Source organism: Candoia aspera, chromosome 7 (genome assembly GCF_035149785.1).
Source record: "Candoia aspera isolate rCanAsp1 chromosome 7, rCanAsp1.hap2, whole genome shotgun sequence".
Lineage (NCBI taxonomy): Eukaryota > Metazoa > Chordata > Lepidosauria > Squamata > Boidae > Candoia > Candoia aspera.
In genome coordinates this window covers 84,135,321-84,162,017 of record NC_086159.1, presented here as the reverse complement: position 1 = coordinate 84,162,017, position 26,697 = coordinate 84,135,321, and the positions used below count along the sequence as shown (strand labels likewise).

Below are 26,697 nucleotides of genomic sequence, written 5' to 3'. Positions count from 1 at the left end.
AGCTGTTCCTGATGAAGGGCAGTGGGGTGTTTCCCGGCTGTTTTTAAGCCAAGCATAACAACGCCCGTTGCACTGGCATTCAAAGCACTTTGGATAGTATCCAAATAACCCTTGCACAAGATTTCCAGGTACGAAAGGAAGCTCTTTTTGAAGAGTGGAGCCCCTCCCATTGCAAATGGAGTCCCTGCCTTAGGCTCCTGTGGCCTCCTGGCGTGGCGTGGCATGGCGTGGCAAGGCTCCCGCGGCACTGGGTCCGGCCCTCTGCTCAGAGTTGGGATCTGGATGAGGCCTTCCCCACCTGAGGATATCTTGGAGGCTGTGCAGACTTTTGATTTGCTGGGGTGGCTTTAGAGCAGTGGCATATTAAACTCCCTTGTAACTGTGTGTGGTTCGCTTAATGTGTTCATAAGTATCCTTTCCACGTTCATGGCTTCTAGATCTGTGAGCAGTGTTGCAACCAAGCCCTGCCGCTCCAGTCTAGCCTTCTCAATTGGTCAGAAATTGCTCGAGTACCACAACCTCACATTTTGTAGATCCACGTCCAGTTCTGATAGACAGCAGCATTCCCCATCTCTGGACAAAGGAAATGGCCATCGTTGGAAGGGGCAAAGGTCAAAGAAGAACAGATCAGTTAGAGGTTCAGCCATTTCCCACAGTTCAGTCCCACCGGAAAGGGTCTCTTGGCTGTTGCAAATTCTGATGGAGGGAGATGGTGGTTATTTTTATGTTTGTAAATTATGCATAGACTGCATCTTCTTTTTACCAGATCAATTTTCTTGTAGAGATTCCAGTATGAAATTGAGTAATAACTATGCTAATTCTTTTCCTTTTAAACTGTCTCTAGAAAAATAAGCAGTGTGTTTGTGGACTTCGCTTGTCCATGGAGATGGGAGGGATCAGCAAGGGCCCAGCAGAAGTTATGCTGGTGTGAACTTCTGAGACTCAAGGATGAGTGTGAAGTACTTTAACACATCATGCAGGAAGGTCCCCAAATTTTCAGGAAGCTTGTGACTTGCTCTATTGTCTCATCGGCTTCCTGGTACAACCTACTCTTCTCTTCAGCTTTTTCCTCACCAGAGAGGGACCGAAGCAGGGAATGTGTCTCTGGTCTCTTTGCTTGACATGTCCCTTTTTATTATTGGGGCTGGGGGGTCCCGCTCCATGATAATGTATGCCCAATTTACAACTCTGAGGGCAAGGCCTCCTTCCCAAGGTTTTCCTCTTTTTCCTGCCACAGAAACTTTCCTTCCAATTGTTGAGTTCATAATCATGTTTTTCATGGACTGTGTGAGAACTTCTGCCAATTGTCTGGCACTTCATCATCTGTTCAGGAATTCTCAGGGATGGTAGAGAAAAGTTTGGCCAGATGATCAGCAGATACCCCAGGATACAGTTTGTTGCTCTTGAGGATTAACTCACTCATACTGAAAAGGTCTTCCCTGGCTGTATTTCTCTTAGTCTTGGGCTTCAGTTCTGCGCTTTCCTCTCTCTCTGCACAGTGACCTGCTGGAACATCTGTCACCCTGGATCACCCTGCCTTTTCTTTGTTACCTGTTTAGATGTTGCTCTGTTCATTAAGTGGTTTGTGTGTGGATATTTTCCCCCCTTGTCCTTTTATTTTCAGCATAACTGAAGAAGTGCTTTGAATTGTTCTCAACCTCCTTACCAGCCTCAGTTTATTCTCAACTTTATCCTTTCTGACAGCATCTCTGCTATTACGGGTTGCGTACACTTGCCCTTGTTGGCTTTTCTCACTTTCCATGGCTTGGGGAGTCCTTTCTTGTTTAGAACTTCACCCACCAAGCTTTTTGTTTTGGTCTTTTTCCTTCATTGGAATTGCTTGTGATGGTGCTTTTAGGACCTTCTTTCCTGTAGATAACCACCACTGGCTCCTCTTCACATTACTTTCTCCAGCTATGGAAACCTACTTATCACTGTTGTCCTGAGTTTGTAGTCCAAAACAGGTATTTGTTGGTTTCCCTTAATACCAGGAGTTAGCCATTACATGCTGCTTCCCCCATTTGGCTGTGGTTTTCACTTTCACCACCAACTGTCCCGAATGGTTCTCATGAAGCCAAGAACAGCTGATGTTCCTGGGCCTCCCTTTGCTGTCTGAAGGAGAACCCCATCAGCAAGAGGGGGAGGTGCTCTTCTCCCAAGCGATGTCAGGGGAAGGAGAGTCCCCATCCACACAACTTCGTGACTCGGAAGATCTGCAGTTGATTCTGGAAGTAGTTGCCCGTACTTGTCCCGGCTGGGCACAGCACAGGCCCACTGGCACACTGCTTTCATTGGCTCCTACTCGATCCAAGCTCAGACACTCTGTCCAGCACTGCAGATTTCATTTAATTTGGACTTCTGAGCAGGTGTGGAAACCAACCTTGTAACACCCAGAGCGACTCGTCCTCTTTTCAGTTATGCTCTAACTGCAGGGACCATCCCACCAGGCCTCTGCTACTCTTTCCAGACTGCATTTGCTTCGCTAAAGCACAGGGAGCAGTTCCCTCTGCCGTGCCAGAGCCTTCTTCTGAGCTTCCTGGGTCGGCGGGTGGGAAAGAATGGAAAGAAGCCAGCTGCACACACTCATACCGTTAACAAGGGAAAATAGAACTGTTGATTACTACACGAGTGTAGTGCAAAGTGTATGTGCAAGGTTTTATGTGTATAAGTGTTTTTTTTCCAACTTTATTTAAGAGTTTAAAATACAAACTTAAAAACAAACAAAGATTAAATAAATAGAAGAACAAAGTAAAGAAAAAGTGAAAGCATCAAAGATGCAAGGAAGGGAAAAAAGCTAGAAAAAGAAACAGACGCGTAAGAAATATAATAACCGACTCCTGACCTTCCGGGTTACAGGTTCAGGTACACATTTACATCAAGCTCTTGCTCTAAATACTCCAAAGGATCCCCCCTCCTCTGTCTACCTGCTCTGCCTTCTTCTGTTTCTCTTTCTTTCCAGTCCTAAGTGCCAGCTTCCTGGGGCTTCTAAGAAGTTTTAAACCCCCACCCCCCACCCTTCTCTGCAAGGGCCTACATGCCTAAGCTGGGCAGCTGAGAGCAAAACAGTGGCCTTGATAGCGGCCTGTAACATTTTTCTGATCCAGGGCAGATCATTCTTCCACCTCCCACTTCAGGGATCGTGTCCCCCCGCCACCCCAAGGATCCAGTTTGGAACCGCCACTGCCGCTGGCCACGCTCACCCTGCTTTGGCCAGATACCCTTTTCCCGGTCGGTCTGTGTGAGTTGCAGCCCATTTCATCCCAGCAGCCGGTCATCCAGACGTCTTTTCCCAAGAGACCCTCTGATGGCTCCAAGAAGTTACAGACCCAACTGCATGAATGCAGATACTTCTGAGGTTTTCTGCATAGCATGATAGAATCCCAGGGTTAGAGGGGGCCTTGGAGATCTTCTCGTCCAGGCCCCTGTCCGGTGCAGTAGTCTCCAGGCTGTCCCAGACAAATGGCTGTCCAGTGTTTTCCCAAAAAAATCCAGGGATGGAGCGCCCACGGATTCAGGAGGGAGGATGCTCCATTGCTGAGTAGCTCTCTCAGTCAGGAAATTCCTCCTCGTTTCAAGTTTGGATCGCTCCCTGTCAAGCTTGCACCCCTTGGTCCTGGTCTTACCCTGGGGGGTGGGGTGGGCTATGGGGAATAAGCCCACGCCCCGTTCCCTGTGACATCCCTTCAGCATTGGAAGGCAGCTCCTCCTGTCTCTCGTTAGCCTTCTCTTCTTCAGGCTAAACATACCAAGTTCCTTCAACTACTCTTTGTAGGATTTAGCTTCCGAGCCTGTTATCATCCTTCTTGCTCTTTTCTGCACCCTTTCTGGTTCCTTGGGGTTCTTTATGCATCGTGGAGACCAGATGTGGACGCGGCGTTCCAGGTGTGACCTGACCAGTGCAGCAGAGAGCAGAGTTATCACTTCCTGTGATCTTGACATTATCCCTTGGTTGATACAGCCCCATACAGCACTGGCTCTTTTGGCAGCTGTCGCACGTTGCTGCTCATGCTTAATCTGTGTTCTACCAAGATTTCCAGATCCGTCCCGCAAATAGGACTGAGCCAGGTACCCCGTGCCCTGTACCTGTGCCTCAGTATTTTTTGGTGCATCTGGTTCTTCCTGCCTAAGGAAACCTTAGGTTGCCCTACCTAAGAAACCTTACATTTCGTCTTGCCTTACACTGCAGAACCTCACCTTACATTTCCCTTATTTAAACCAGAGTACAAAAGACCTGAGCAGGGCAGTGAGATGTTGTACCTTTGGTGCCCCCAATTTGGCACTGTGCCACCACACCCACCTGCCAGTAGTTCTGACAAAAGCCCCTTTTTGCTTGCTTTGGTCCCCTTCAGGTACTCCCATCTGTCCTTGTGGAAACGGCCTTCTGTGCTGGCTAGGCGTTGACTAGGAAGGCTCAGGAGGAATAGCGGAGCCAGGGCGTGGGGGCAAAGGGGGGGCGGATTTCCTTCCCACCACTGGGGGATGTGCTGATCCACGGCCTGGAGTAACCCCCTACGGTGGGCAATTCCTCCATCACAGGAGAGGTTCTAGCCTGCAAGCTGCCTTGGGAAGCTCTGCCTTGGGAGGGGAGGGGTCTGCTAATGCCAGGCTGCATCTTGGATGAACTCGGTAGAGTTCCAAAAAACAGTGGGTGGGATTGAGCAAAAGCTCAGAGGGACCAACACTTAAATGTAGGGGCCTAAAGGCATCGAGGTCGCCTCCAGTCATCCCACCACTTTGGAAAGCAGAAGTGAGCTGGGGGTGGGGGGAAAGAAGGCACTGCTAAGATGGTGTGATTTGGAGCAGGCTCTCTCTGCACCTCAGAGACGGCCCAGGAGTGACCCTCCTCTTCACTGGGCAGCTTCTCTTCCCTCTCCAGTTGAAGTTGACTGGTGGGTTCACCTGATGACTGGAACTGGGATGTGCTCCAGACTGAGTGCAACCTGTGAGTAAAACGGAGCAGCTGATGCAGCTGCTTTGTGCGCTTCCTGCTGGAGGCAGCGGGAGGGGCTGGGGTGGAAGTGCCAGAAGGGCTTGCTCATGGGAACTTTCCAGCCCCCCCTCAGCTCCAGCTGTTCCGGGGCTCAAGCCCTCCTCTCCCCTTTCTTCCTGCAGCTGTTGTGCCATCAGGACCGCTTCAGATACCAGACGGCTCATCAGTGCCAGCGGAGCTCTGGGTCGGTCATGGTGGAGGGACCAGGGGGGCTTTTCTCTCCGGCAGCCCGTTCGACCTCCTGTGTCCACAGGCAGGAAGAGGGCGGGAGAGTCACGGAAAGCAGGTTGCGCGGGATTTCTCTGAAAATCGGGCTGAGCCTCCTCTCTCCGGACGGTGCACCGGAGGGGCGGGGGGCAAAGCGGTCCGTTCTGATCTCGGAAAGGACAGGCGGTGCTTCTGGGGCTGCGTCGGCCGGCACACGCCCGCGTAGCAAGGCGAGGGTGCGGCGGGGATCGGCCAGGCTCTGAAGAGGCGCTTTCGGGCGGGGAGGACCGCGGGCAGCTCGCGAGCCGAAGGCGTCTTTCCTGGCCGTGCCGCAGCTGCGGGGGGCGGCGGGGCGGCCCGGCTGCCTTACGGGGGTGCCAGGAGGCGCCCCGTGCAGCTCCGGGCACCGCGTCCCTCTGGGTCTTCTGCCGCTGAGCCTCCAGGAACCCTGCGCGGGGCGGCCTGTTCGCGGCTGCCTTTAGGGGCGGGAGAAGCCGCCGCCCCGCCCCGATCCGCCGGCTGACAAGAGGCCGGAGGGCGGCTGCGGGAAGCGAGGGCGGTTGGGCGTCCCGCTGCGTTGCGGCGACGAAGCCCAAGGTTTCCTTGGCGCCGAGGCGGCCTGTAAAGCAGGCTCGAGTGGAAGTAGATAACAGGACCAAACTCGCCTGCAGTATTTCCAGACGATAGTCCGGCAGTCCCCCATCTATTTAAACCTTTGGGCCGCCTTTTCAGCCTGAAAGGCTTCCGGGATGGTTTTAAAATAATAAAAGCCAGTTATTTCTTCAGGCGTCCCAAAAAAGGGACTCTCGGTGGAACGCGAAGGAGGTGCACGGCGGGCGGTCTTTGCCCCGCGGAGGGGGCCGGGCTGCTGGGCCCGGGAGATCCCGGGCTCCCTCGTTGGCCAGCTGGGCCGTTAATTGCGTGGCCACCCGGAGGGGGCCTCGGCCCAGCTGGCCACAGCCGTGGGGCGGCCCCTGCTGCCCTCCTTCCGCGGGGGGGGGGGGAGCTGCCAGGGGGTCAGGAGCTGCTGCGTTTGCGGGGCTGGGGGTGGGGTAAGAAGTCGCAGATCCGTCCAAAGGACTTCTGCCCTGGCCAACCCTCCTGCCTGGTTTGGAGTAACCCCTGAGGAAGAACGCACTGATTCCCACACAGAAGCACTTGTGGAGAGTGTTTCTGCACTTGTGTAAAAATAAAAAGAGCTGATATTAGGGCAATATTTGTTTTTAAAAGGCTGACTTTTAGGGTATTTCCATAACAGAGAATATTGGGAAATTACATAAAACCTATGATGAGAAGAACCACATACTTTAGGAAACGTTGCAAGTGACAAAGGAGAGGAGTATTTTAATGGGCTTTTACAGAATCTATAAAAAGGTCTGGTCTTGTTTTGTGTCAGAAGTGCAGGAAATAGGGGGAAAGTATTAATTAAAATTTAAAAAGTTAAAAACATTTAATAAAAATACAAAATTTATGTAACTCTCACCCAATGCCACATTGATGCAGAGGTGTTTCCAACCAATAAGCCACTCTGTGTGCATGTTGGTCCCAAAGGGCACTGGAGAGGATGGGTAGTTGTTTGAATATTGCTGCATTTTCCGCAAATATCCTTTCCCTCAGGGAGAAACCCCCATTTTCCCATGTAATCTTTAGTTCTGGCCAAACCAGTGCACAAACTGTTTAAACATCTCCAAACCGTATAAAATAGGTGACAGACTGGATTACAGTTGCCTCACTTAGTCAGGCCTAAATGTCTATGGATTTATAAATGGATTTAGACTAATCTGCTTATCTCTTATCATTCAACCAAAAGTCATTAGGGTGGTGAGTTCAGCTGCTACCTAATTTTCTGGCTCCTGGGTCAGACCCAGGACATCCAAGTTGGAGCGTTTGCTTGACTGAACAAAGCAAAATCCATCTCTCCCAAGAGGCGCCTTTCTCCTGGTTTATAGTCCAAGAAGGGTTAGTCACATGAATGTAGATTGAAGCAGCTTGGCAGAGAGTGCCTGGAACCTAGCCTGCAGTTGGATATGGATAGTGCAATAGTGTGTTCCTTGAAAGGTTGGTTATTTGGCTTTTCCTGGGTTGCCTTTTGCAGCTGGGCAGTGTTGGCATTCTACAAATCCTCAGCTTGTCTTGGCAAAGGGCCAACTCATTCTTCTCAAAATCTTACGTTCCTTCCATCCTTGTTCCTGGTTATTTCTTTGTTAGGGAACCTGGGCATAGAGTTTGGAGAGCGAAGGGGCCTTTGGCCTGCCTCTGCCCAGGTCAGCCTTCAAGAGGGCCCAGAGTAGGCTGGCAGCCCCAGCGGCTGGTGCAGAATTGGGCTGATCGCTTCTGCCGGCCAAGATCCACAGCTCAGCTGTTCAGCTGATGCTTCCAAGTGGTCCATAGTGGCAGCCTCACCTGGAGGATATGCTGGTAATCTAGTCTGTCTGGCAGGAATTAAGAGGAGGGATGCCTGGCAGAGGGCAAATTTCCCTTGGCAGAAATACTGCTGTGAAGCTGATGAAAGGCAGTTCTGGAAATCAGCGCCTCCTGCCTTCCCTTGATAGCTGGAACCAAGGGGGATGAGTCAACCGAGTCTTGTACCCCACCCTGATCAAGATTCCCACCCGTGCTGAATCACCAGTGATCTGAACTAAGGATTTCTCCTCCTCTCTTCCCAAGCCCCCTTCAACCGCTTCAGACCAAAGACCCACCCAGGACCCCATTGCATGTGCTGCCCCCCAGTCGGAGAGCAGCCCTAATGTCCGCTGGCTCAGCGCGTCCTCTTCCAGCAGCCTGCCACCCTGACCTTCAGGGTTATGGAAAGCAGCGGGAGGATTCCTGCTGGTGGGGAGGTGTCCACCAAGCACTTGCCCTCCTGGGGCTGGTTTTGAGGATGGTTTAGCCCGCATCTGTGCCCGGGCTGCGGGATGGGACGGGGCGTTTGGCCTCTCCTGTTTTAGTGATCACCCCCCTCCTCCGCCGTGCTCTCCTGCTGCCCCTCTCTTGCCCACCCCACTCGCTTGGCCTTTTGTGCTCACTTGCCCCCTGTTCTTGCGCTCTGGAGAAACTTGGAGATTTCACAGCCATACAAAACTGCGGTTCGCTCCGTTTCCTGCTCAGGATTAGATGAATTTCACTCCAGAACAGTAGAAGGAAGGAAGAACAGTAATAAAAAGGCCTACAGTGTTGGGGCATTACTTCTGTTTAATTCTAAATTTAGTTGATTTCACATCAGTGATCCTGGCTGTTCCCTGTTCTCAGGGAGCCCAGCATCTGGGGAACTTTTAAGGAAGCTTTCAATAGGATGACGCATCTTTTCAGCTGCTGGCTCCGATTTCTAAGGAAGGATTATTCTGACTTAGAAGCCTCTGTTGGGGTTTCTGCCCTCTCCCCGTATTCCTCGCAGAACAGCTACTTGTAATGTATAGATTTAATTATGAGGCAGATCTCTCATTGGGTAAGCTGCATTCTTCCCATTCTTTTCTCACAGGAAAAAAATTAAACCACTTGCTAGCTGACATGTCTGCCTCAGTGACACTTCCTGCCCCTCTGAAGAACAGAATGGCATCCCTTTTGAAAAGGGGGGGGGGGGCTGCAGCAGATCCCCGAGTGCAGCCGAGCCACAGGTGCAATGCCTCATGGGGATTCACAGGGGCAGCTTCTGCCCTACTTCGCCCTTTGAGAGGCAATTGTTCTTTGGCCTGGATCCAGAAACAATCTGGGCTGAGAGCTGCTGGGCTCATTTTAGTTTAACTGGACGTGATTTCAACGTTTTGAAAATAGGCCTTTAGTAATTTTGGCTTACATTTATGTTTCACAAATCAATATTTTATAGAATACATGAGGTCCCAGCACTGGGAAATTTTAAATATTAGTAGGCTAGGATAGCAGGGAAGCAGAAGTGGAGGAGATGAGCCGCTTTTTCAGCTGTTTTCGCTTCTGCTTTGTTGCAGGTCATTTAGCCTGCTTTAAAAAGGTGGGTGTTGGTGAGAGGGAGAGGGGAACGTTTGTGTGTGTGTATGTGTTACAACATATTCTAACTGGAAGGGAGAACTTTGGAGATAGAAAAGAGCCTCCCCTGATAAAACGGCAGTATAATTAGAGGTACCCCTTCTTGCTCATCTGTGTATGTAGGAATGACATACTGGAAGTGCATCATAAAAGCTGGTGTCATTGTGACCATCTGGATTAGAACTATTGTAATTAGAAGAAGATACAAAGCAGCATCATGGTTGGTGCCCATTAGTGGCTATCCAAAGAGGGAGATGTGGACAATGCTTTCCAAAGCAAATGCAGATCGTCAAGAGGCTAGAAAGAGCAGCAGTGGAGGACCTTGATTTCACCCACCACTGTTGGGAGATAAGCTCTGTCAACACAGCCCTTCCAAGAAATCCTGACCTGCCTTTCTGTCCGCCTCCAAGTCCTTGACTTGGTGATCCTAACCAATAAGGAAAACTGAGGAGACAAAGCAGTAGTGGGAACATTGGGAGAATGTGACTCCACAGTGTTGAATGTAGTCAAGGAGTTTCAACAGAGCAATTTTTAATCAATCCAGGGTTAAACCAGATTCTACGGCAGAAGAAGCCATAGGAAAAGGGAGCAGAAGATGGCTGTGGATTCCTTAATGAATGACTTAAGGAATGGAATGAATTATTTGCATCTGTCTTCCTTGCTCATAATATAGGGCAGATATTGGAGCCTGGGTTGACTTTTTTGTGAAGAGAAATGCAACAACTAAAGTAACCAGAGAAGATATTTTAGGACATCCTGAGAGACAGCACTGCCATAAATCACTGGGTCCTGATGGCATCCACTCGACCTCCAGGCAAAACTATGTAACTTGCACCGTGTTCCTCAACCCAGGCTCAGGGCCAGAGAGCTGCAAGAGAGACAATGTGGCACCAGTTTCTAAGAAGGGAGCCCAGGGTAGACCCAGGTGACTATAGGCAGGGGCTAAGGTTAGGGTTCGGTTGACAGGTGAACCAGTTGAAGTAAGTATAAACTCAGGTCTTTGGGGCCTTTTGTGAAGAGAGTATTAGCTGATCTGGTCAGCTTTGCCTCCTCAAAAATCCGGCTCTCCAGACACTGACATTTCCTTGATGGCCCTGGCTTGGTGACTGAAGGCTCTGGGGCGAGATAATTCATTGCAGACTAGAAGGAAGCCAAATGACACCATGTAGAGCTGAGATCTCCCTCCTGCCTTAGTTCCTAGCAATCAAAGCATCTCTACCTGCCGCCCCTGTATCCTTGCTCCAGGCCTAAATTTTAGGCTTTTTTCCTCCTGTCCTTTTAAGGCTAAACCTATCTACCTAAGACATGCCATCTGGCCAATACTTAACCAGCTTGCTAATTAGGATATCAAGAGATACTTTGTCAAATGCTTTGGGGAGATTAGTATTGATCATGTTGAGAAAGTTGTCCAGACTGGGGCATATCGAGGTGACCTTGGATGCTCCTGAAGTAGGATAAGATCTCTCTGATAGGAGGCCACCAGGAAATGTCAGGTTGGAGGGTAGACTAGGAAATTGGAAAGAAGGCAGTAACAAAAATACATGGAAATGTCCAGGTGTTGAACTTAACTCAAAGGAGACTTTGCTAAGGAAGTTATCTGGTCAGAAAAGATTTGTTCTTGACTGATTCATCATCACTGCATTGTTTTCAAGGTGCTTTCAGGCTGACTTGAAGTGTAAACAAAGTGCAAAATTAGCATTTAACTTTGTGTGAATGCTGAATTGCCCCAAAGGCACGAAGAAACCTCCCAGCGCAGCTCCTTCCAGTCCCCTCTGAGTAAGAACAGTGAGAGGGAAATCATATCCTAAGTTGCATGGTAATCAAAATGGGGAGGGTCTTACAGTCTGGAAGAATACAAGATAGGATGCAAGTGTGTCAGTCCCCTTGTGGTATCATTGCAGTATTTCCCAGCAGAGTATCTTCAGAAATAGCAGCACACTTCTGGGACACTTCACCATATTTGACTTCTTCCACTAGTAATATCCACCACAGATAAAGGCAGAATTTGAGTCCCACCTTGTGCATAAATGATCATCTACTTTTTTAACAACTGGGGATTTCAGGATTGGCTTTAAGGGTAAAAAGTTGGTTGCAATCAACTAGTCTAGAAGTTCCTAAGACAGAGCTCACAGTGGTCAGATCTTTGGGTATGTTATAAATAAAAGGAGAGCCAAAGAGATAGTGGGGCCATTGCAAGTGGTGAATCCGAAATGGTGGATGGTGAGAAGACAAGACTCCATAATCCTTATTTGGTGTCTGCCTTTTCCTCCTTCAGAGAAAATATGGAGCCCTTGCTGGTCATTGTTATGCCCCTAGGGGAAAGAAAGATCTGCTGCCTAGGATACTTGAGGATGTGGTCAGGAAATGTGACTAATTTGAATGAACTCGGGTCTCTGGGGCCAGATGCCTGGCATCCCAGAGTAGTGAAGGAGCTAGTGGAGTCCTCCTGAGGACTGGCAAGATCCCAGAAGACTGGAAGGGAGCAGATCCAGATCCAGGAGACTGTAGACCTGTCAGCTTGATGTCTGAACCGGGCAAGGTTCTCACGCAGTGTGTTTGTGAACACTCGGATAGGCACACTAACAGCAGCCAGCATAGGGTTAGGGTTAGGTTTGCAAAAATAACTTGTGCCAGACTAATCTTACCTCCTTGTTTGACAGAGTTACTAGCTTAGTAGGTCAGCACAATACCACAGACGTGGCATACTCACAAATCCGCCGTCAGAGGGCCTCAGGATATTTTTCTGCATGAACTGTTGGGTAGAGGATACCACTGTATGAATGATGGTTGATACCACGTACTGGATAGACCATGTCAGAGATGCAGAAGCAGGCCCTGCGCTGAGTAAGGGTAGGAAGAGGCGGCTTCTGGGATTCTAGGATCTCAGCCGTTCAGGGTACCAGGACCATGTGCTGAAATACAGGTTAGCTTATTTTCTCCCTCACCCTTTAGAAAATAAGCTAACCAGTTGGGTGCAACTATGACAGCTCAGGTGATAGCGTTTGCTAGCATTACTCTGTCTGCCTATTTCCGTTGTGTTGGGCTCAGAACACCTGTAGGGATCTATACAAAATAGAATATGTTGAATATTCTGTCCTAGGAAAGAAGGGGGATTTCTCCCTTTTTTGTTTAAGATGTTTGTATAGGGGGATTGCAGTCCATTGTGAATGCTGCATCTTCCTAGCCTGCAAAATACTGGCCACGGTCATGATTTTTTAAAAATGAATGCCAATGAAAGCAACCATTACATGCGCCTTCTGCGCACTGGCCTGCTGGCTGGACGGGCCACAGAACTGAGCCCCACAAGTAAGCAACACAGGAGCTGCCTTGCAGCAAAGCTGGTGGGCTTCTGGACACAGCAGCCCCTTCCCTGCCTGCAAAGCCCAGAGTTACAGCCGTGCCTGTAACACGCGTGCACCACGCACCGCAGACATTTGTGTTTGGCCAGGGGCCTGAAAAAGGAGGATGTGCAGCCCTCTGGTGCTCTTGCCTTTTCTATTTCAGCTGAAGTGCTGATGTCCTGACACAGCAAAGCAGTTGGTTTTTAAAAATATTTTCTGTCAGGACCAGATATTCGTACTGCTTTGTTTCTGAGATAAGGGCGGTTGGTGCGTGTGGGGTGTTAGTTTTATTTTTTTTACTGTGGTTAACTGTATTGTCTCCATCCACACCTGTTGACATGCAGTATTCCCTACTAGGGGTGGAATTGCGCAAATATAGAAAAAATGGTCACTTTTAATTATTTATGCCATCCTTCTTCTGGGAGCTACGCAGACTTACGGGGTTATTCCCACCACGAAGGGTGAAGCTGGCTGGGCCTGAGAGATGACGTTGTCCTAAGTCCACATCTGTCCTTAAGAATAACAGAATAGCGTGCCGTGGCCAGCCTAGAGCCATTTTGCTACAGACCGCAGCTTATATTGCTTTGCTCGGGGTTTTGCCATCATCTTTACGATGCTCCCTTAGACAATTTGCGGCTCTGCCTACACCCCACGGGGCGCCTCCTCTGCGCCCTGCGCCGGCCGTCGCGTCGCCAGAGGGCAACGGCCCGTCCTCCCGATTTACCGGCGAGCTGCCAGGAATTCGAGATGACGCCGCTGCTGCCAGTGTGGCTGGAAAGGAGGTCAGGGATCTGCACAGGTGGCTGATTTCGGCTTCTGATTTTGCGTTATAGGAATCTCCCCCCGCGCCCCCCCCCCGTTTCATGTTCATAAACGGCTAACCCGAGTTTGACATTTCGGAGAGGTTTCCTGGTGCACTTCTATAGTCAAAACGGGAGCGCTAATCCTATTAAGGCTTTCGGGTCTTGGGGGGCGCCGGTGAGCGTGGGATGAGAGGCCCCTGGCGATTGGCTGCACCGGAGCGGAGGGGGCGGGGCTTGGGATGGAGAGGGCTTAAGAGCGGGCACCGCGCCGGGCAGGGGTGTCCCTGGGAAAGGCTCGGTGCCTCCCCGCCTACCCAGGAGCTTGCGCCGCCGGCCGCGCGGGGCTGACTGAGGGGCTCCGCTCGCGGCACAGGCCGGGGCGCAGCGGCGCGGCGAGGCGAGGGGAAGGCGGTTCCCGCCCGGCCGGAGCCCCGGCAGCCTCTGGACGGAGCGGGTGGCGCGCCGGGCCGGAGCCAAGCGCCGCGTCACGCCGAAGTGGCCGGGAGGAGACCCCGCGCGATGCCGATGCCGGCGCCGCGGCCCCGGGCGCGGAAAGCCAAGCCGGCGGGGCCGCCCGCTCTGCGCTGAAGGGGCGGAGGCGCGCGATGCGGGCCGGGCTGTAGGGGAGGCCCGCGGGGGGCGCGAGCGGCTGCCCGGAGATGCCCGGCGCCGCGGCCCGTCCCGGAGCCCAGCGCGAGCATGGAGAAGTCCAGTAGCGAAGCCTCCTCCATCCGCCGGAGCCCCTCCCTGGAGAGCAAGGACTCGGACTTCGCCAGAGCCTCGGCCTCGGGGAAGCGCTTCAGCCGCGGCTTCACGGCCGGCGCCTTCTACGGCACCGCGGGGCCCCGCCGGCAGGGCCGCCGCGCCGCCGCGCCGGGACCCGGGACGCCGAGGGACGCCGGGCCCCGCTGCCCCCAGGGCGAGGGCGGCCGCGGCAGCAGCAAGTACCTGGTGTTTTACCTGGACCTGTCCTTTGTTTTCCTCCTAGAGTTTCAGAAGTGCAGCATGGCCAGGGGCTGCTTGTGCTGCCTGAAATACCTGATGTTCCTTTTCAATTTGGTCTTCTGGGTGAGTACTCGCCCCGCCCCGCGGCCCGCCTCCGCGGGGACCCCCGGCCCGCCTGCCCTGCCCCCCCCCCCGCTTCCTTTTCCTTGAGACCCCCGCCTGGGCTTCCCGGAGGGTGGAGGCGCCTTTCCCCGGGGCGTCTGGGGTCCTTGTCATGCTAGCACGGGGGGGGGGGGGTCCGGCCTTCCGCCTTTGAGGAAAGCGGGCCTTTCCCGGGGGGGGGGGGACGTTCCGTGGGTCCCTCCTGCAGCGCATTCTGCACGCGGCCCAGAGCCCCGGGAGTCCCCAGCTGTCCCTGCCCATCTGGCCCCCTCCCCGGACGGAACGGCTCCGCGAGTGCCCCTGCCCGGAGGAAAGCGCTGGCCGGGCTCCGGCGCTCCCGAGAGGCCGTTGCGGCTCTTCCAGCCCGGCAACCTCCCGCTTTGGCGCCCCCCCCGGACCGGCTGACCGGGCGGGGTCCCTGCCGCACCGCTGGGCCCCGCGTGTCCCGCCGCCACCCAGAAGGCCGGTGGAGACGCCCCGCAGCCCCGAAGGTCTCTGCGAAGAGGCCAATTCCTACTTTAAACGGGGCAACTGACCGTGATCCGAGATTTACCTGGTTGCAGCTTTGCCTTTTGCTGATAAAAGCCAAAGGCAGAAGGTCTGTGATTCAGAAAAATTATTACAAAACTGATAAACAGGGGTTCAAAGGCTATTCAGGATCATGGGTTAGATATAAAAACTGTACTAACCATCTGTTACACGTCTATTGTATAATTTTATAGTGTGGGTCAAATGAGAATCCCAGGATGATGGCCCTGCTTGGCAGCTGGCTTTTCACCCCATTGCCCTACTTTGCTTTGTAAAGGCCAGGTGGACTTGGAGGACAGAGCAGGGCACCTGTGCATCTGCATCAGAGAGTCTGTGATAGCGCAGAAGGTGGGGGGTGGCCAAAATCTGCTGAATGAAACTTTGCTCCCCACAGACCCATTTCCTGTTCAGCCCTCCCTTGCCTGCGATTCCGTCCTCTCTCCCCAGCCCCAGAAGCAGGAATTCATCCTACTGCCTCCTGAAGCCAGTTCTTAACAGCTTTCTGGGCCTAGAATTCAGGACGTGTGTTTCAAGCTGTCTTTGGTAACAGAGTTATTTGGTGCAATGCTGCAGAGCAGTTTTGAGATATGTGGAACTTGTGTAGGTTGGAAGGCACCTTTAGTTAATGTTTTTACACGTTGTGGTATCAAGGAGTCTGTCAAGAGCTTGCTTGACCTCTGCAGGTCACCTGTGATCTTCTGCATGAAAGACGGATCAAACTGCTCAGGGTTTATTCATGCGACTTACGTATTGCTTCAGTCACACAGTTGACTCTTAAGTGGCTGACAGCCAGCAATATAAAATAAAAACATATACACAATACACATAAAGACAGCAACAGATACTGCTATTATTTAATTTATACAGACCGATAACGAGGCACAGTCCATTAATCACAGTAAATAACCTGATACAAACTCATCTAGAATTCACGGTGTCAGCATCTACCTTACACTAGTGATTGGCCTCTCAAGGTCTTCTGAAGTAACCAGATGTTGACAGTCTTTCAGAAAGCCATGCGGGAAGGGCCCACTCTTGCCTCTGAGGGCTAGCCATTCCCTGGGAAGGTAGCCCACACCAACAGTGGCTCTTTCTGGGGAAAGATTCTGCTCGGGAAAGGTGGTCTTGACAATACAACTCCCAAGCCATAGAGGGCTTTCCAGGTAATCACCTGCAAAGAAACCTGAAGCCAGTGTAGCCTTTTTAGCAGCACCGAAAAAGTGGCAGGAATGGGCCTGACCTGTAAGCAAACATGCAGCTGCATTTGAACCAGCTGTGGTTTCTGAGAGGTCTTCAAGGGCAACCCAAGTAGAGTGCATTACAGTAGTCTAAATGAGAGGGAAGAAGAGCAGGAGCGACTCTCCTCTGTGAATCCTGTTCTACAAAAGGCTGCAGTTGGTGCACTAGCCAAAATTGGCAAAGGACCTTCTGACCATGGCTCCCATCCACCCTTCCAGCAGAAGCTATGAGTCCAGGAGCGCCCATAGATGATGGACTCACTCCCTGGGGGGAGCAAAATCCCATCTAGAGGCAAATGAGATACCATCTCAGAAGCAGCATTCTGTCTCGCTTGGGTTGAGGCTGAGCCTTTTCCCCCATCCAGCCGTGATGGCTTCCAGTCATCGGGTCAATGCTTCTCTTGCTCTTCCTGTTCAGCTCAATAGAGATAGACAGTATAACTGGCCATCATCGACATGCTGGTGATGCCTGACTCAAGTTGATGGATGACCTCCTCAGAGGTTTTATGTAGATGCTAAACAGGGAGGGACAGAGGACTGAGCTCTGGGGTACCCCACACTGAAGGATCCCAGAGCTTGACTCATTCCCACCATAACCACTAATTGGGACTGCCCCTTAAAGAGGAGAGACCATTCCCAACCCTCACAAGAGACCCAGAAGGTTAGGAAGTTTGACTGGGTCAAGGGCCATCAGGAGGTCCAGGTTGTTAAGGGTAGCTCCTTCATCCAAGCTGTGCTGTAGGTTCTTGGAATCTGTATGAGTGCAAGAAGGAACAGCTGTGTTCACAACTGGTAGGCCCTCTGCTTTATCTAAAACAATTTCTGCTTTTCAGTTTAATTTTATAACTGAAGCAAAGAGGATTGCTTTTTCAGAATATAATAAAGATTTAAAAGAAATCTCTTTCTCATAAGAATATGCTTATGGATCAAGTCAGGCATCTGAAAGGATTATGGGGGTGAGGGCTGGTCATACCTTCACTATACAGTTGATTGATTGTCATGAACCAGATGGCCAAATTTGGCCCATGAACTTCCCTATCTGGTCAAATGAAGCTCATTTTTATGGGAACAGATCTTTTAATTGTCCCCAAATGAACACTGCCACAGCATGCATGTACTTGTTGAACACAATCCACTGATCTCTTCTTGTCAAAAATCATTACCGAAACAATGTGTGGGAGTTTCACTTGACAAATAATGTAGATTTGTGAAAGTTCTGCAAAAAATTTTTTTTCAAGTGTGATTGGAAAGGGAATGTGCATTTTTAAAGTATCTCAGGAAAACACCTTTAAAAATGATTGTTAAATCAAAGTTTCATTAAAAATGTAAAGGTATGGAATACTGCCCTCTTAATGGAAATGGTAGGATTAGACTACTGAAGAGGACAATAGGACTGGATTTATGCTGACCCTGTTGTGAATCTACATACTGTATTTCAACCTCACAAGTCTAGATATCCATTAGTTGAAGAACTAACTGATGAACCTGTTGCAGAGTAAACAGATGATAGCATTTTTTAAAATCAACAGATGACAACTATTCTACTGAAAATATTGTGTGTACACATTACAGGAGAATGTACTTTTTAAATAGCAAATACAACATTTTACATTTTGAATGTGTGTTATCAGCAAGGTAGAGACTTAACTACATTATAGAGCTTGCATGGGAAGCATTCCCTGTTGAATAATGTTTGAATGGGTCTGTAAGAGTCCCAGATTAATGAGCATAAATATTGCCTGGGGGGGGCTTAAAATAACATGAGGAAAAAAAGCAGGTTTATTATTTCTCAGGTTCAGTGACAGGCTAACTGGCCCAATCATAGAATGTAGGAGTTAGAAGGGACCTTCCAGGTCATCTGGCCCAATGTCCAGATCAATGCAAGAATCCACTAAATGATCTCCTGCAAGATCCACCCAGACTTCGTTTGGAAACCTCTCCTGAGGGAGAATCTAGGATTGTTAGAGTGCTTGCCAGCTTTTACCCTCAGGAAAAACCTCATATTCATCCAAATCTTGTTTCTTTTCATTTCCACCCATTTATTGTTATCCTGCTTTTAGCTTCAACAAGAAAGAGGTCCTGTACTTGAAATCTTTTCCACTATTTGTAGACATATATGGATGAGGTAGTTCTATTAGTGCAGCTGAAGCGGACATGGTTGTTGCATACTTCTTGCCCATGTTCAGTTGGTGGTCCACCTAGAGTCTACTGTTCTTACACACAGTGCCACCAAGCCAGATTTCCCCAATCCTGCCCTTATGCGCCTAGACATAGGACATCCTGTTGGCTTTGACCCAATATTGAGCCTATTGTAATTATTTTGAATGGGGATTTTTATCTTTTATTAGCCAATACCTCTTGCTTTGTTCATTAACTTATATTTAAGGAAGTCTTAGGTATATGACTGACTTCTTTTAGCTTTTCCTTCTTAGTTGTCTTGAACTCCATTGTGATGTGTTTCTTTTCCCCAAGTTTTTATTTACTTATCCAATTTATGAAACCTGAGACCTTCAGTCCATCAACCAATTCCTCTCTTTTAGTCAGGGTTTTCAGTTTCTTCTTCAAAAACATGAAATTGTCAGAAAAGGGATTGGAGGGTTCTTTTAGCCAAGCTGGACGTCCAGCAATCTTGGGATAGTTGGAGTTTTGGTTATCTTTTGAGAACTTGGTGAGTGGATTTCCAAAGGCCTGGTCCATATCCTCTGCTTGGGCAGCTGGCTTGTAATAAATCCCACAGTAATTTTTCATTCACTTCTCACTTTTTAAAAAGAATTTTCTTAAATCAGTACCAGCTCATCATAGTTCAAAAGGGTTGAAAGTGAAGACTTTTATTTTCATAGTCAACGTGTGTCTGAATAGATTAGTTCAAATATTTAGGAAAGTATCAAACAAAACCTTGAAAAGTTAAGTAGGGTTGGACCTCTTAACCAGATTAACACTTGTTGTTAGTTGCAGTCAAGTTTTTTACGACTCATGGTGACCCTATGTATAACAGAATGAAATGCTGTTTGGTCTTGCACCATATGCCTGACTGTTCCAATGTTTGCATCCATTGTTGTGGTAGGTGACAGCAAAGAGAAAGAGAAAATTCTTAGCTCTTTGCTGACATCTAGTGGTCTTCTGGATTTTTGAAGCCCAGGTAGAGTAGCCAATGGTTTTTATTTGGATGGGAGACCAGAGGAAATCCAGGATAGCAGGTTAGATTGGGAAATCAAAAAAACATCTCAGAAGTCGGCAGTGGCAAACCATTTCTGTAATTCTGCCTGGAAAACATCTGAAAAGTCAGCAGGCATTGAACTTATTCCTGAGGAGATGTTACCTGCTGTATTTTTAAGGGACCAATTAAGTAGTTTGATGTTGGTAGTGGTCTGTTTAGCTATAATACTACAGCTGAGTAAGTAATTTTAGACTTATTAGTAACTGGGCAGGACAGTAATAATGTTTCTGTTGTTAGTTGCCATTGAGTCATTCACAACTCATGGTGACCCTACGTATAACAGAACGAAACGCTGTTCGGTCCTGCGCCATATGCCTGACTGTTCCAGTGTTTGCATCCATTATTGCGGTAATTGTATCAATCCATCACGTTGAAGGTCCTCCTCTTTTCCGCTGCCCTCGACTTTACCAAGCGTGATGTCCTTTTCAAGCGATGGGTCTTTCCTGACGATGTGCCCAAAGTATGAGAATCTAAGCCTAGTCATCTTCACCTCTAGGGAACATTCTGGTTGTATTTCTTCTAAAAGTGATTTGTTTGTTCTTCTGGCAGCCCATGGTATTTTCAATAATCTTGGCCAACACCACAATTCGAATGCATCATTCTTCTTCTATCTTCCTTTTTTAATGTCCAGCTTTCACAGCCATATGTGGCAATTGAGAAGACCATGGCATGAGTCAGACACACCTTTGTTTTTAAACTGACGTCTTTACTTCTGAAAACTTTAGATAGGTCTTTGATGGCAGATTTTCCCAGCGCAATACGTCATTTGATTTCTTGTTTACTACTTCCCTTTGCATTGATCGGAGTACACTGAAATTGTTGACTACTTCAATTTCTTCTCCATTTATTGTGGCATTGTTTATTGGTCCGTTTGTGGGTATCTTCGTCTTCTTCACATTCAGGCGTGGTCCGTATTGCTGACTACAGTCTTTGATCTTCATCAGCAAGTACTTCAAGTCGTCTTCACTTCCAGCAAGCAAAGTTGTATCATCAACAGTAATAATAGATAACAGTATAATAGCAGTATAATAACAGTAATAATAGAAGTCACCAATTCCTTCTGTCAAAAGAGATCAACCAAGCATGTTTTACATGAAAAGGCACACTTTTATTTCATGTACCAACAGAGAAAACTCTGTCAGAAGGCCATCTCCAAATTGTCATACCTTCTGAAGATACATTTGATCAGTCTGTAGAATTTGAGAACTAAACAAGCTAGACTTGGTTTTTCTGCTACATTTTGGGATCAAAGTGAAACTATGTAATAGACAATATACTGCCTAAAACGTGAATGGCCTAATAGTTTAGATATTTGTTAATTATGTTTAGCAGTTGTAGATTATGGAGTAATCATGACCATGAATGGGACCAGATGTTTTCTGATTAGGGTCCCACTTCAGCAGGTTAACACCCAGTTTGCTTGCTTGCTGGTCTGGTATAGACACACAATTAGCTGAGCATGAGGGTCAGACCTAACAGGCTCCAGATTGGAGACCTCCGGCCGGCGATGAGGCTCAGGGAGGCAGTTGGGCAAAGTTGAGGTAACGGAGGCTGAAGCAGCGTCCAAGATGAGTAGCACAGACGTTCCCCTTGGAAGCCAGGAAAAATTGGGCCAGAAGTCTCAGCCTGAATGTAAGTTGGGTTGGGGGAGTTTCTAAGCTGACCGCCGGGGCCTCTGCCAAGCTGTGCTTGCAAATCAGCTTTGCTTTCAAGTGACCTTTTACTCTCACGGGGTGCTTCTTCTTGACTGACTTAGGAGGTCACTTCCAGGGAAATGACCCTGTGCTGCCTTCCGTTCTGGAGCGCGGTGGGTCTGTGTCCCCGGGGCCTTTCCACCATGCTGGTTAGCCCAGGCAATGCGATCCTGATCTGCCCTCCACACCAGCTAGCACGGGAGCTAAAGATGGTTTGGCTGGATTCAGATCCACTTCAGAACACAAGTCTTCTGAGGAAGGCAACAGATTCTGTTCAGTTTTTTGCTTAAAGGCTAAAATTTCACCATAATGTTTAAGCTTGATTTTCTCATAGGGCAGCCCTGGTGAGCATGGGATTGGGAACCACCCCGCCTCTGGAGCGAGAAGCCAGCGATCATCTCTGGGGCCACTTTTGTGTCCATACTTCCCTTGCCTCCACTTGGTCACTGCTGCCGCCACCCACAGGGATAGCTGTGGTTTTGTCCGGTGCTTAGCACATTTTCCCAGGTTGTTTGAACTGTCCGGAATCCCAGGAGAGGCTTTTGTTCGCTACAGGTAGTCCTTGCATAACAACCATTCGTTTAGTGATGGTTCAGATTTACAACGGTGCTGGGAAAAACTGACTTACAACTGGTCCTGACACTTATGACCATTGCAGTGTCCCTGCAGTCACATAATCACGGTTTGGGCGCTTGGCAACCTGTTCGCATTTATGACTGTTGCAGCATCCCATGGTCATGTGATCGCCATTTTTTTACCTTCCTGGCCAGCTTCTGGCAAGCAAAATCAATGGGGAACCATGTGGTTTACTTAACGACCACATGGTTTGCTTAATGCCCACAGTGATTCGCCTAACAGCCACTGCAAAAAAGGTCATAAAATTGGGTTGGATTCGCTTAATGCCTGCTTCGCTTAGCAACCAAAATTCCAGTCCCAAATTTGGTCATTAAGTGAGGACTACCTGTATTTCTTCAAGCCATGGAGACTTGGCAAGGGTACAAGTTTGTCTGGAGCTTCTTGAGAGCAGGGGCTGGCTGTTTCAGAGACTGACTGTTTCATGGGGAGAGCTGGAGGTCATGGGCAAAGGTCCTCTTGAAGGACAGACAGCCAATTTCCCTTTCTTATCATGCTCCGGGCCAAACAGATTGCCCGCTGGCAAACTTGAGGTCCACTTGGAACTGCTGGGGGTCCCAGCTTTCTGGCAGAGGCTGAGGAGGAGCTGCTGCTCCCCTCTGGGCCGCTCCCCATCTTGTTGGGTGGGCCTTGTAGAGGAGGCCCTGCGTGAGGGTGGGGGGAAGCAGCTGAAATCTTGTGCTTGCCAGGGTGGAAAGCAGGGAGGAGGGAAGGAACAAAAAGAAGTTGAGGCTTTAGGGCTGCTCAAAATGGCAGCCTGGAGAAGGCGGAGGACAAACGGGGGGAAAGCCGTGGAGGCAGAGAAGCGAAGGAGCCTCTCCAAGTGGAAGAAGACTGTTTTGATGAGCAAAGCCACCAATTTCTATTGTTCACACAACTTTTTGCACATTCCCCCACCACTCAGCTGCATGCAAAGACACGTTACATTGCACAAAGTAATCGTATAGAATGCTCAGGTTTCTCAGATACGCGCCACACATGTCCCTCCCTGGCGCAAATGCACACCCAGAGAGGAAGTCTCTCGAGTTCTCCGGTGCATGACATCTGTCACATCCTGTAAGTTGGAAGTGATGGGCTCCAGCTATCCTGGAGGATTTCTAAAATCAAACTGCAAATACTTGCAAATGCCTATTCATAAATGTTTGCAGTTCTTTTGTATGAAATGACATGAATATATAAGGCCATTTCTGAGCAGAATCAGAGAGGTTTGTTCTGGGGAAGGTGTTTTTTTCTCTCCTTCGTTCTTTTTGCATACATAGAAGATAGTTTGAAAACAGTCACCCAGCCCTGCCACCCCACTCTCTTCAATTTTGCTGAGTTGGATTAGGGGGCACCGAGGGCAGCGGGGTGAATGCCGCAGGCAGCCGCAAGCTCCGTTTTGCCCTGCCTGGAATAGAGCCTTTCACACGTCCCTCAAAGGCAGGAACCTGCTTAGCAGGGGGTGGGTTGAAGCCTGGTGAAAACCCTGCTTTTAATACATTGCGTTTGTTTTAAACTCTGATAGCTGCCTCGGATGTTTGTTGAAGCAGGAGGACAGGATATAAATCCAGTAACTATATCCTAATAGGGAAAGAAAGAAAAAACAGATGTTACTAAAAATGGCATTAAATATGTTTTGGCTGTATTCATTTAAGTTTGCCATACAGGTAGTCCTCTCTTAACAATCACAATTGAGACTGGAATTTTGGTTGCTAAATGTAGTGGTCATTAAGCGAATACAACCCAATTTTATGACCTCTTTTGCAGCAGTTGTTAAGCGAATTATCACGGTAGTTAAGCAAACCACATGCTTGTTAAGTGAATCATGTAGTTCCGCATTGATTTTGCTTACCAGAAGCCAGCTGGGAAGGTCGAAAATGACCGCAGGATGCTGCGACGGTCATAAATGCAGATTGATTGCCAAGCGCCCAAATCGTGATTACGTGACCACAGGGACGCTGTCACAGTCATGTGTGAGCACCGGCTGTAAGTCAGTTTTTTCAGCACTGTCTTAAGTCTGAATGAATGGTCACTAAGTGAGGACTACCTGTATTACCAGAAAACCCAGAGGAATTCTTCTGTCTGACCTGATAGCCAAACACCAAGCGGAAGGCCAGGATAACTCTGTTGCATTTCCTGTATCCTGGACCCCTCCCTGAATGGCAAGTCAAGACGGAAAGGACAGTTTAGCATAGGGCTGTAACGTCATCTCTGGTATAACTGCGGCCTCCCCTGTATAGCCCTGGTAACGCCCTTTCCAGTTGCCCTGATAAAGCACCATGGTGTGTGTGTGTGTGGATGACATTTAACTCCTTCCTCCCTACCCACCGAGACCTGGCAAGGAAGGGTTGCAAGGAGGAGTTTGCTAACCCCCTCCTCCTCCTGCTGATAGAAGAGGAAATGTAATACTTGAAGGTCAGAGTGTGCTTTTGAGGCCTGCATTCTCTTCTCACAGCTCTAATCTCTAACTGCAGCTAATAATTACTGAGAAAAGGTTCCTTTTAACCTGCAACATGCGTAGGATACCATCTCCTGATCCAAAATGGCGCTCTTGGCAAACTCCCAGTTTCGCTGACAGTCATAGAGGATGGGAACCTGCCTGGCGATTGGCCCCGGTCCACCCATCATCTCTTTCTCTCTCTTGCAGTGCAACCATGATGTGGTTTGCAGCATTGCAAAACATTTTAAAATAGCCAGCCCACCACCCATTGCCAGATAATTTCTTCCCAGCCGACAACAGGGGTCTCCTTCCCCCACTTTATTGCCATCAAGGAAGCCCCTTTTGGAGAAGCTCTCCTGTCCACCTTCGGACAGCTGGTCCCCGCCTGCGTCCCTGGGCAGCTTGCCTTGGGTGCCGAGCAGGGCTTGGTCTCCAGAAAAGACCCCCTTAAAAACGTGTCAGCCTCCCCCACTTCTCAGACGGCTCCCCCTCCCAGCCTCTCCCGGCGATGCGGTCATGATGCAGTTTATAGCCCCTTCCTCGCCCCCCACCACGGCTGTGCTCATGTTGCGCTTCCTCGCACATCCTCTCCAGAAGCCACAGATCTGAGCCAGGCTTATGAAAGAATGTCGCTTCCCTTCCTTCCCTCCCTTTCCCTTTCATGGCTACCTCGCTTCGTTCTAATTTCTGATCACACAAAGGATTTTTTAAGCCCCTGTAATCAAATCCTGCCCCACCTGTCCAAAGCCGTGATTGAGAATGATAGAGGAGTGCTCGAGGGGTGGGGGTGGGGGGATCAAGGCCTCTGGAAGGGAGAGGAGCAGTAGCAGCAGCTGCACAGGGGCTTGATGGGAGAAAAGAGGAAGCGCTTTGCTTCTTTCCTCCTGCAGCAGCAGCCAGAAAGTGCCTGGGGCTGGATCAGGCCCTCAGCCCTTCTAGTCCAGGGTCTGGGGCTGCGCTGAGGGCAAGGGGCCTCTTTCCCTGTCACTTCCCAGTGGACGGTCTGCAAGGCCCCCCGCCTGTTACTCACGAGGTGGGAAACAGGCCCCCTGCTAATTGCTCCTGAGAGCCCAGTCCCCGTGAGCCTGTCAGCTTCCAGCTTGGCTGCCAGAACCACCACTGTCTACCTACGCATTATGCCCCACGCGGTCCTGCTGCTGATCCTGAGTGTCTCTGCGCTGGGCTTCAGTCGGGGGCACCACTGTGGTCAGGGAGGGAAGAGAGTCTTGCTCCTGAGGCGTGCTTTTCTGATGCCTTTCTCCTGTCTCCCCAGCCCTCCTTTGTTCCAAGCTAAGCCCCCGGTTGCTATGTCTTTCCATGTCAGGAAGTGGCTCCACTCCAAATCATCTTGGTTGTCCTGTTTTGCAGATTTCCTAGCTGTATAATAGACCTTTTAAAGCACAGGGACCAGAACTGGTCAATACTCCAAGGGTAGTTTCCCCATAGTTTTGAACTGGATGTCCTACTAAGAAGAAAACCACACCCCCACCAACACAGCAGGCAGGGCAAGCTACTGCATGTAAACAGGGAGCAAACCCCACACTCCCTTGCACTGCTAATGTTCCCTAGTTGGGTAATGAAACCTCTGTAGGCCAACCACCAAGCTCAGAGAGCACCAAGGACTCCTCAGTTCAACCCTGAGCTACAGAGATTCCCTTCCATTGGATTCTATCTTCAGTTTATTATTTATTATTAAATTTCTCTGCTACCCATCTCATACACAACGACTCTGGGTGGCTTACAAAGAATAGAAACAAATATAAAAGCATATAAATACAAGTATAACTATCAGATATAAAATATAAAATTCAAAATGGGAATAAGATCACTCTCACGGGGCCAACCACCCCCATGAATAGCTGTCACCCCTCCCATCCCGGGCCAGGTGGCATAACCATGTTTTTACTCCCTTTCGAAAGGCTGAGAGAGTGGGGGCCTGGTTTATCCCAGGGGGTAGCTTGTCCCAGAGGGCTTCCCCTTTCTAATGATTCCATATGTGAAAATTGCCTTTTCTGAGAGCATCTGTAGATGGCATGGACATTTTCACTGATAGTCCACTCTGACCACAAGATCCCTTTCCTAGTCAGTCACTGTTAGCTCAGATCTTATTATTGTATAGGGTTGGATTTTGGGACCCCAGTTACATCACTTTACCGTTTCTGCCACCAGCTAACAATTATTTTTTTAATCCATTTACTCGTGTCTGATTCTTGAAGACTGCCTGGACAAGTCACTGCAATTTTCTTGGCAAGGTTTTTCAGAAGTAGTTTGCCATTCCCTCCTTCCTAGGGCTGAGAGACAGTGACTGGCCCAAAGTCACCCAGCTGGCTTTGTGCCTAAGGCGGGACTAGAACTCATGGTCTCCTGGTTTCTAGCCTGGTGCCTTAACCACGACACCAAACTGGATCTCGCCATTTGGGTGAGGATAAATCAGGAATCTTTGTTGAAGAAGAGGATTTTCTGCCCATAGAAGTGGAAGATGTGGAGGTGATGAATGCAGTCCAGTTAGCAACTTAGTGAT

At 49.4% G+C, this 26,697-nt stretch overlaps 1 protein-coding gene across 3 annotated transcripts in view; it reads left to right on the top strand.

The window, feature by feature from the left end:
- The window catches only part of TSPAN9 (tetraspanin 9), a 261,741-nt gene that overhangs the window by 8,563 nt on the left and 226,481 nt on the right, over window positions 1-26,697 (top strand). For 2 of the 3 annotated variants that reach the window (XR_010068302.1, XM_063308381.1), the window contains exon 1: window positions 13,988-14,408. Coding sequence is in view for 2 of the 3 variants with exons in the window: in XM_063308381.1 (XP_063164451.1) it covers window positions 14,040-14,408 (369 nt within the window). In the remaining variant the exon portion in view is untranslated. Of the gene's footprint in view, window positions 1-13,987; window positions 14,409-26,697 lie in introns of those variants that run through there. The other variant, XM_063308383.1, reaches the window with a different exon arrangement.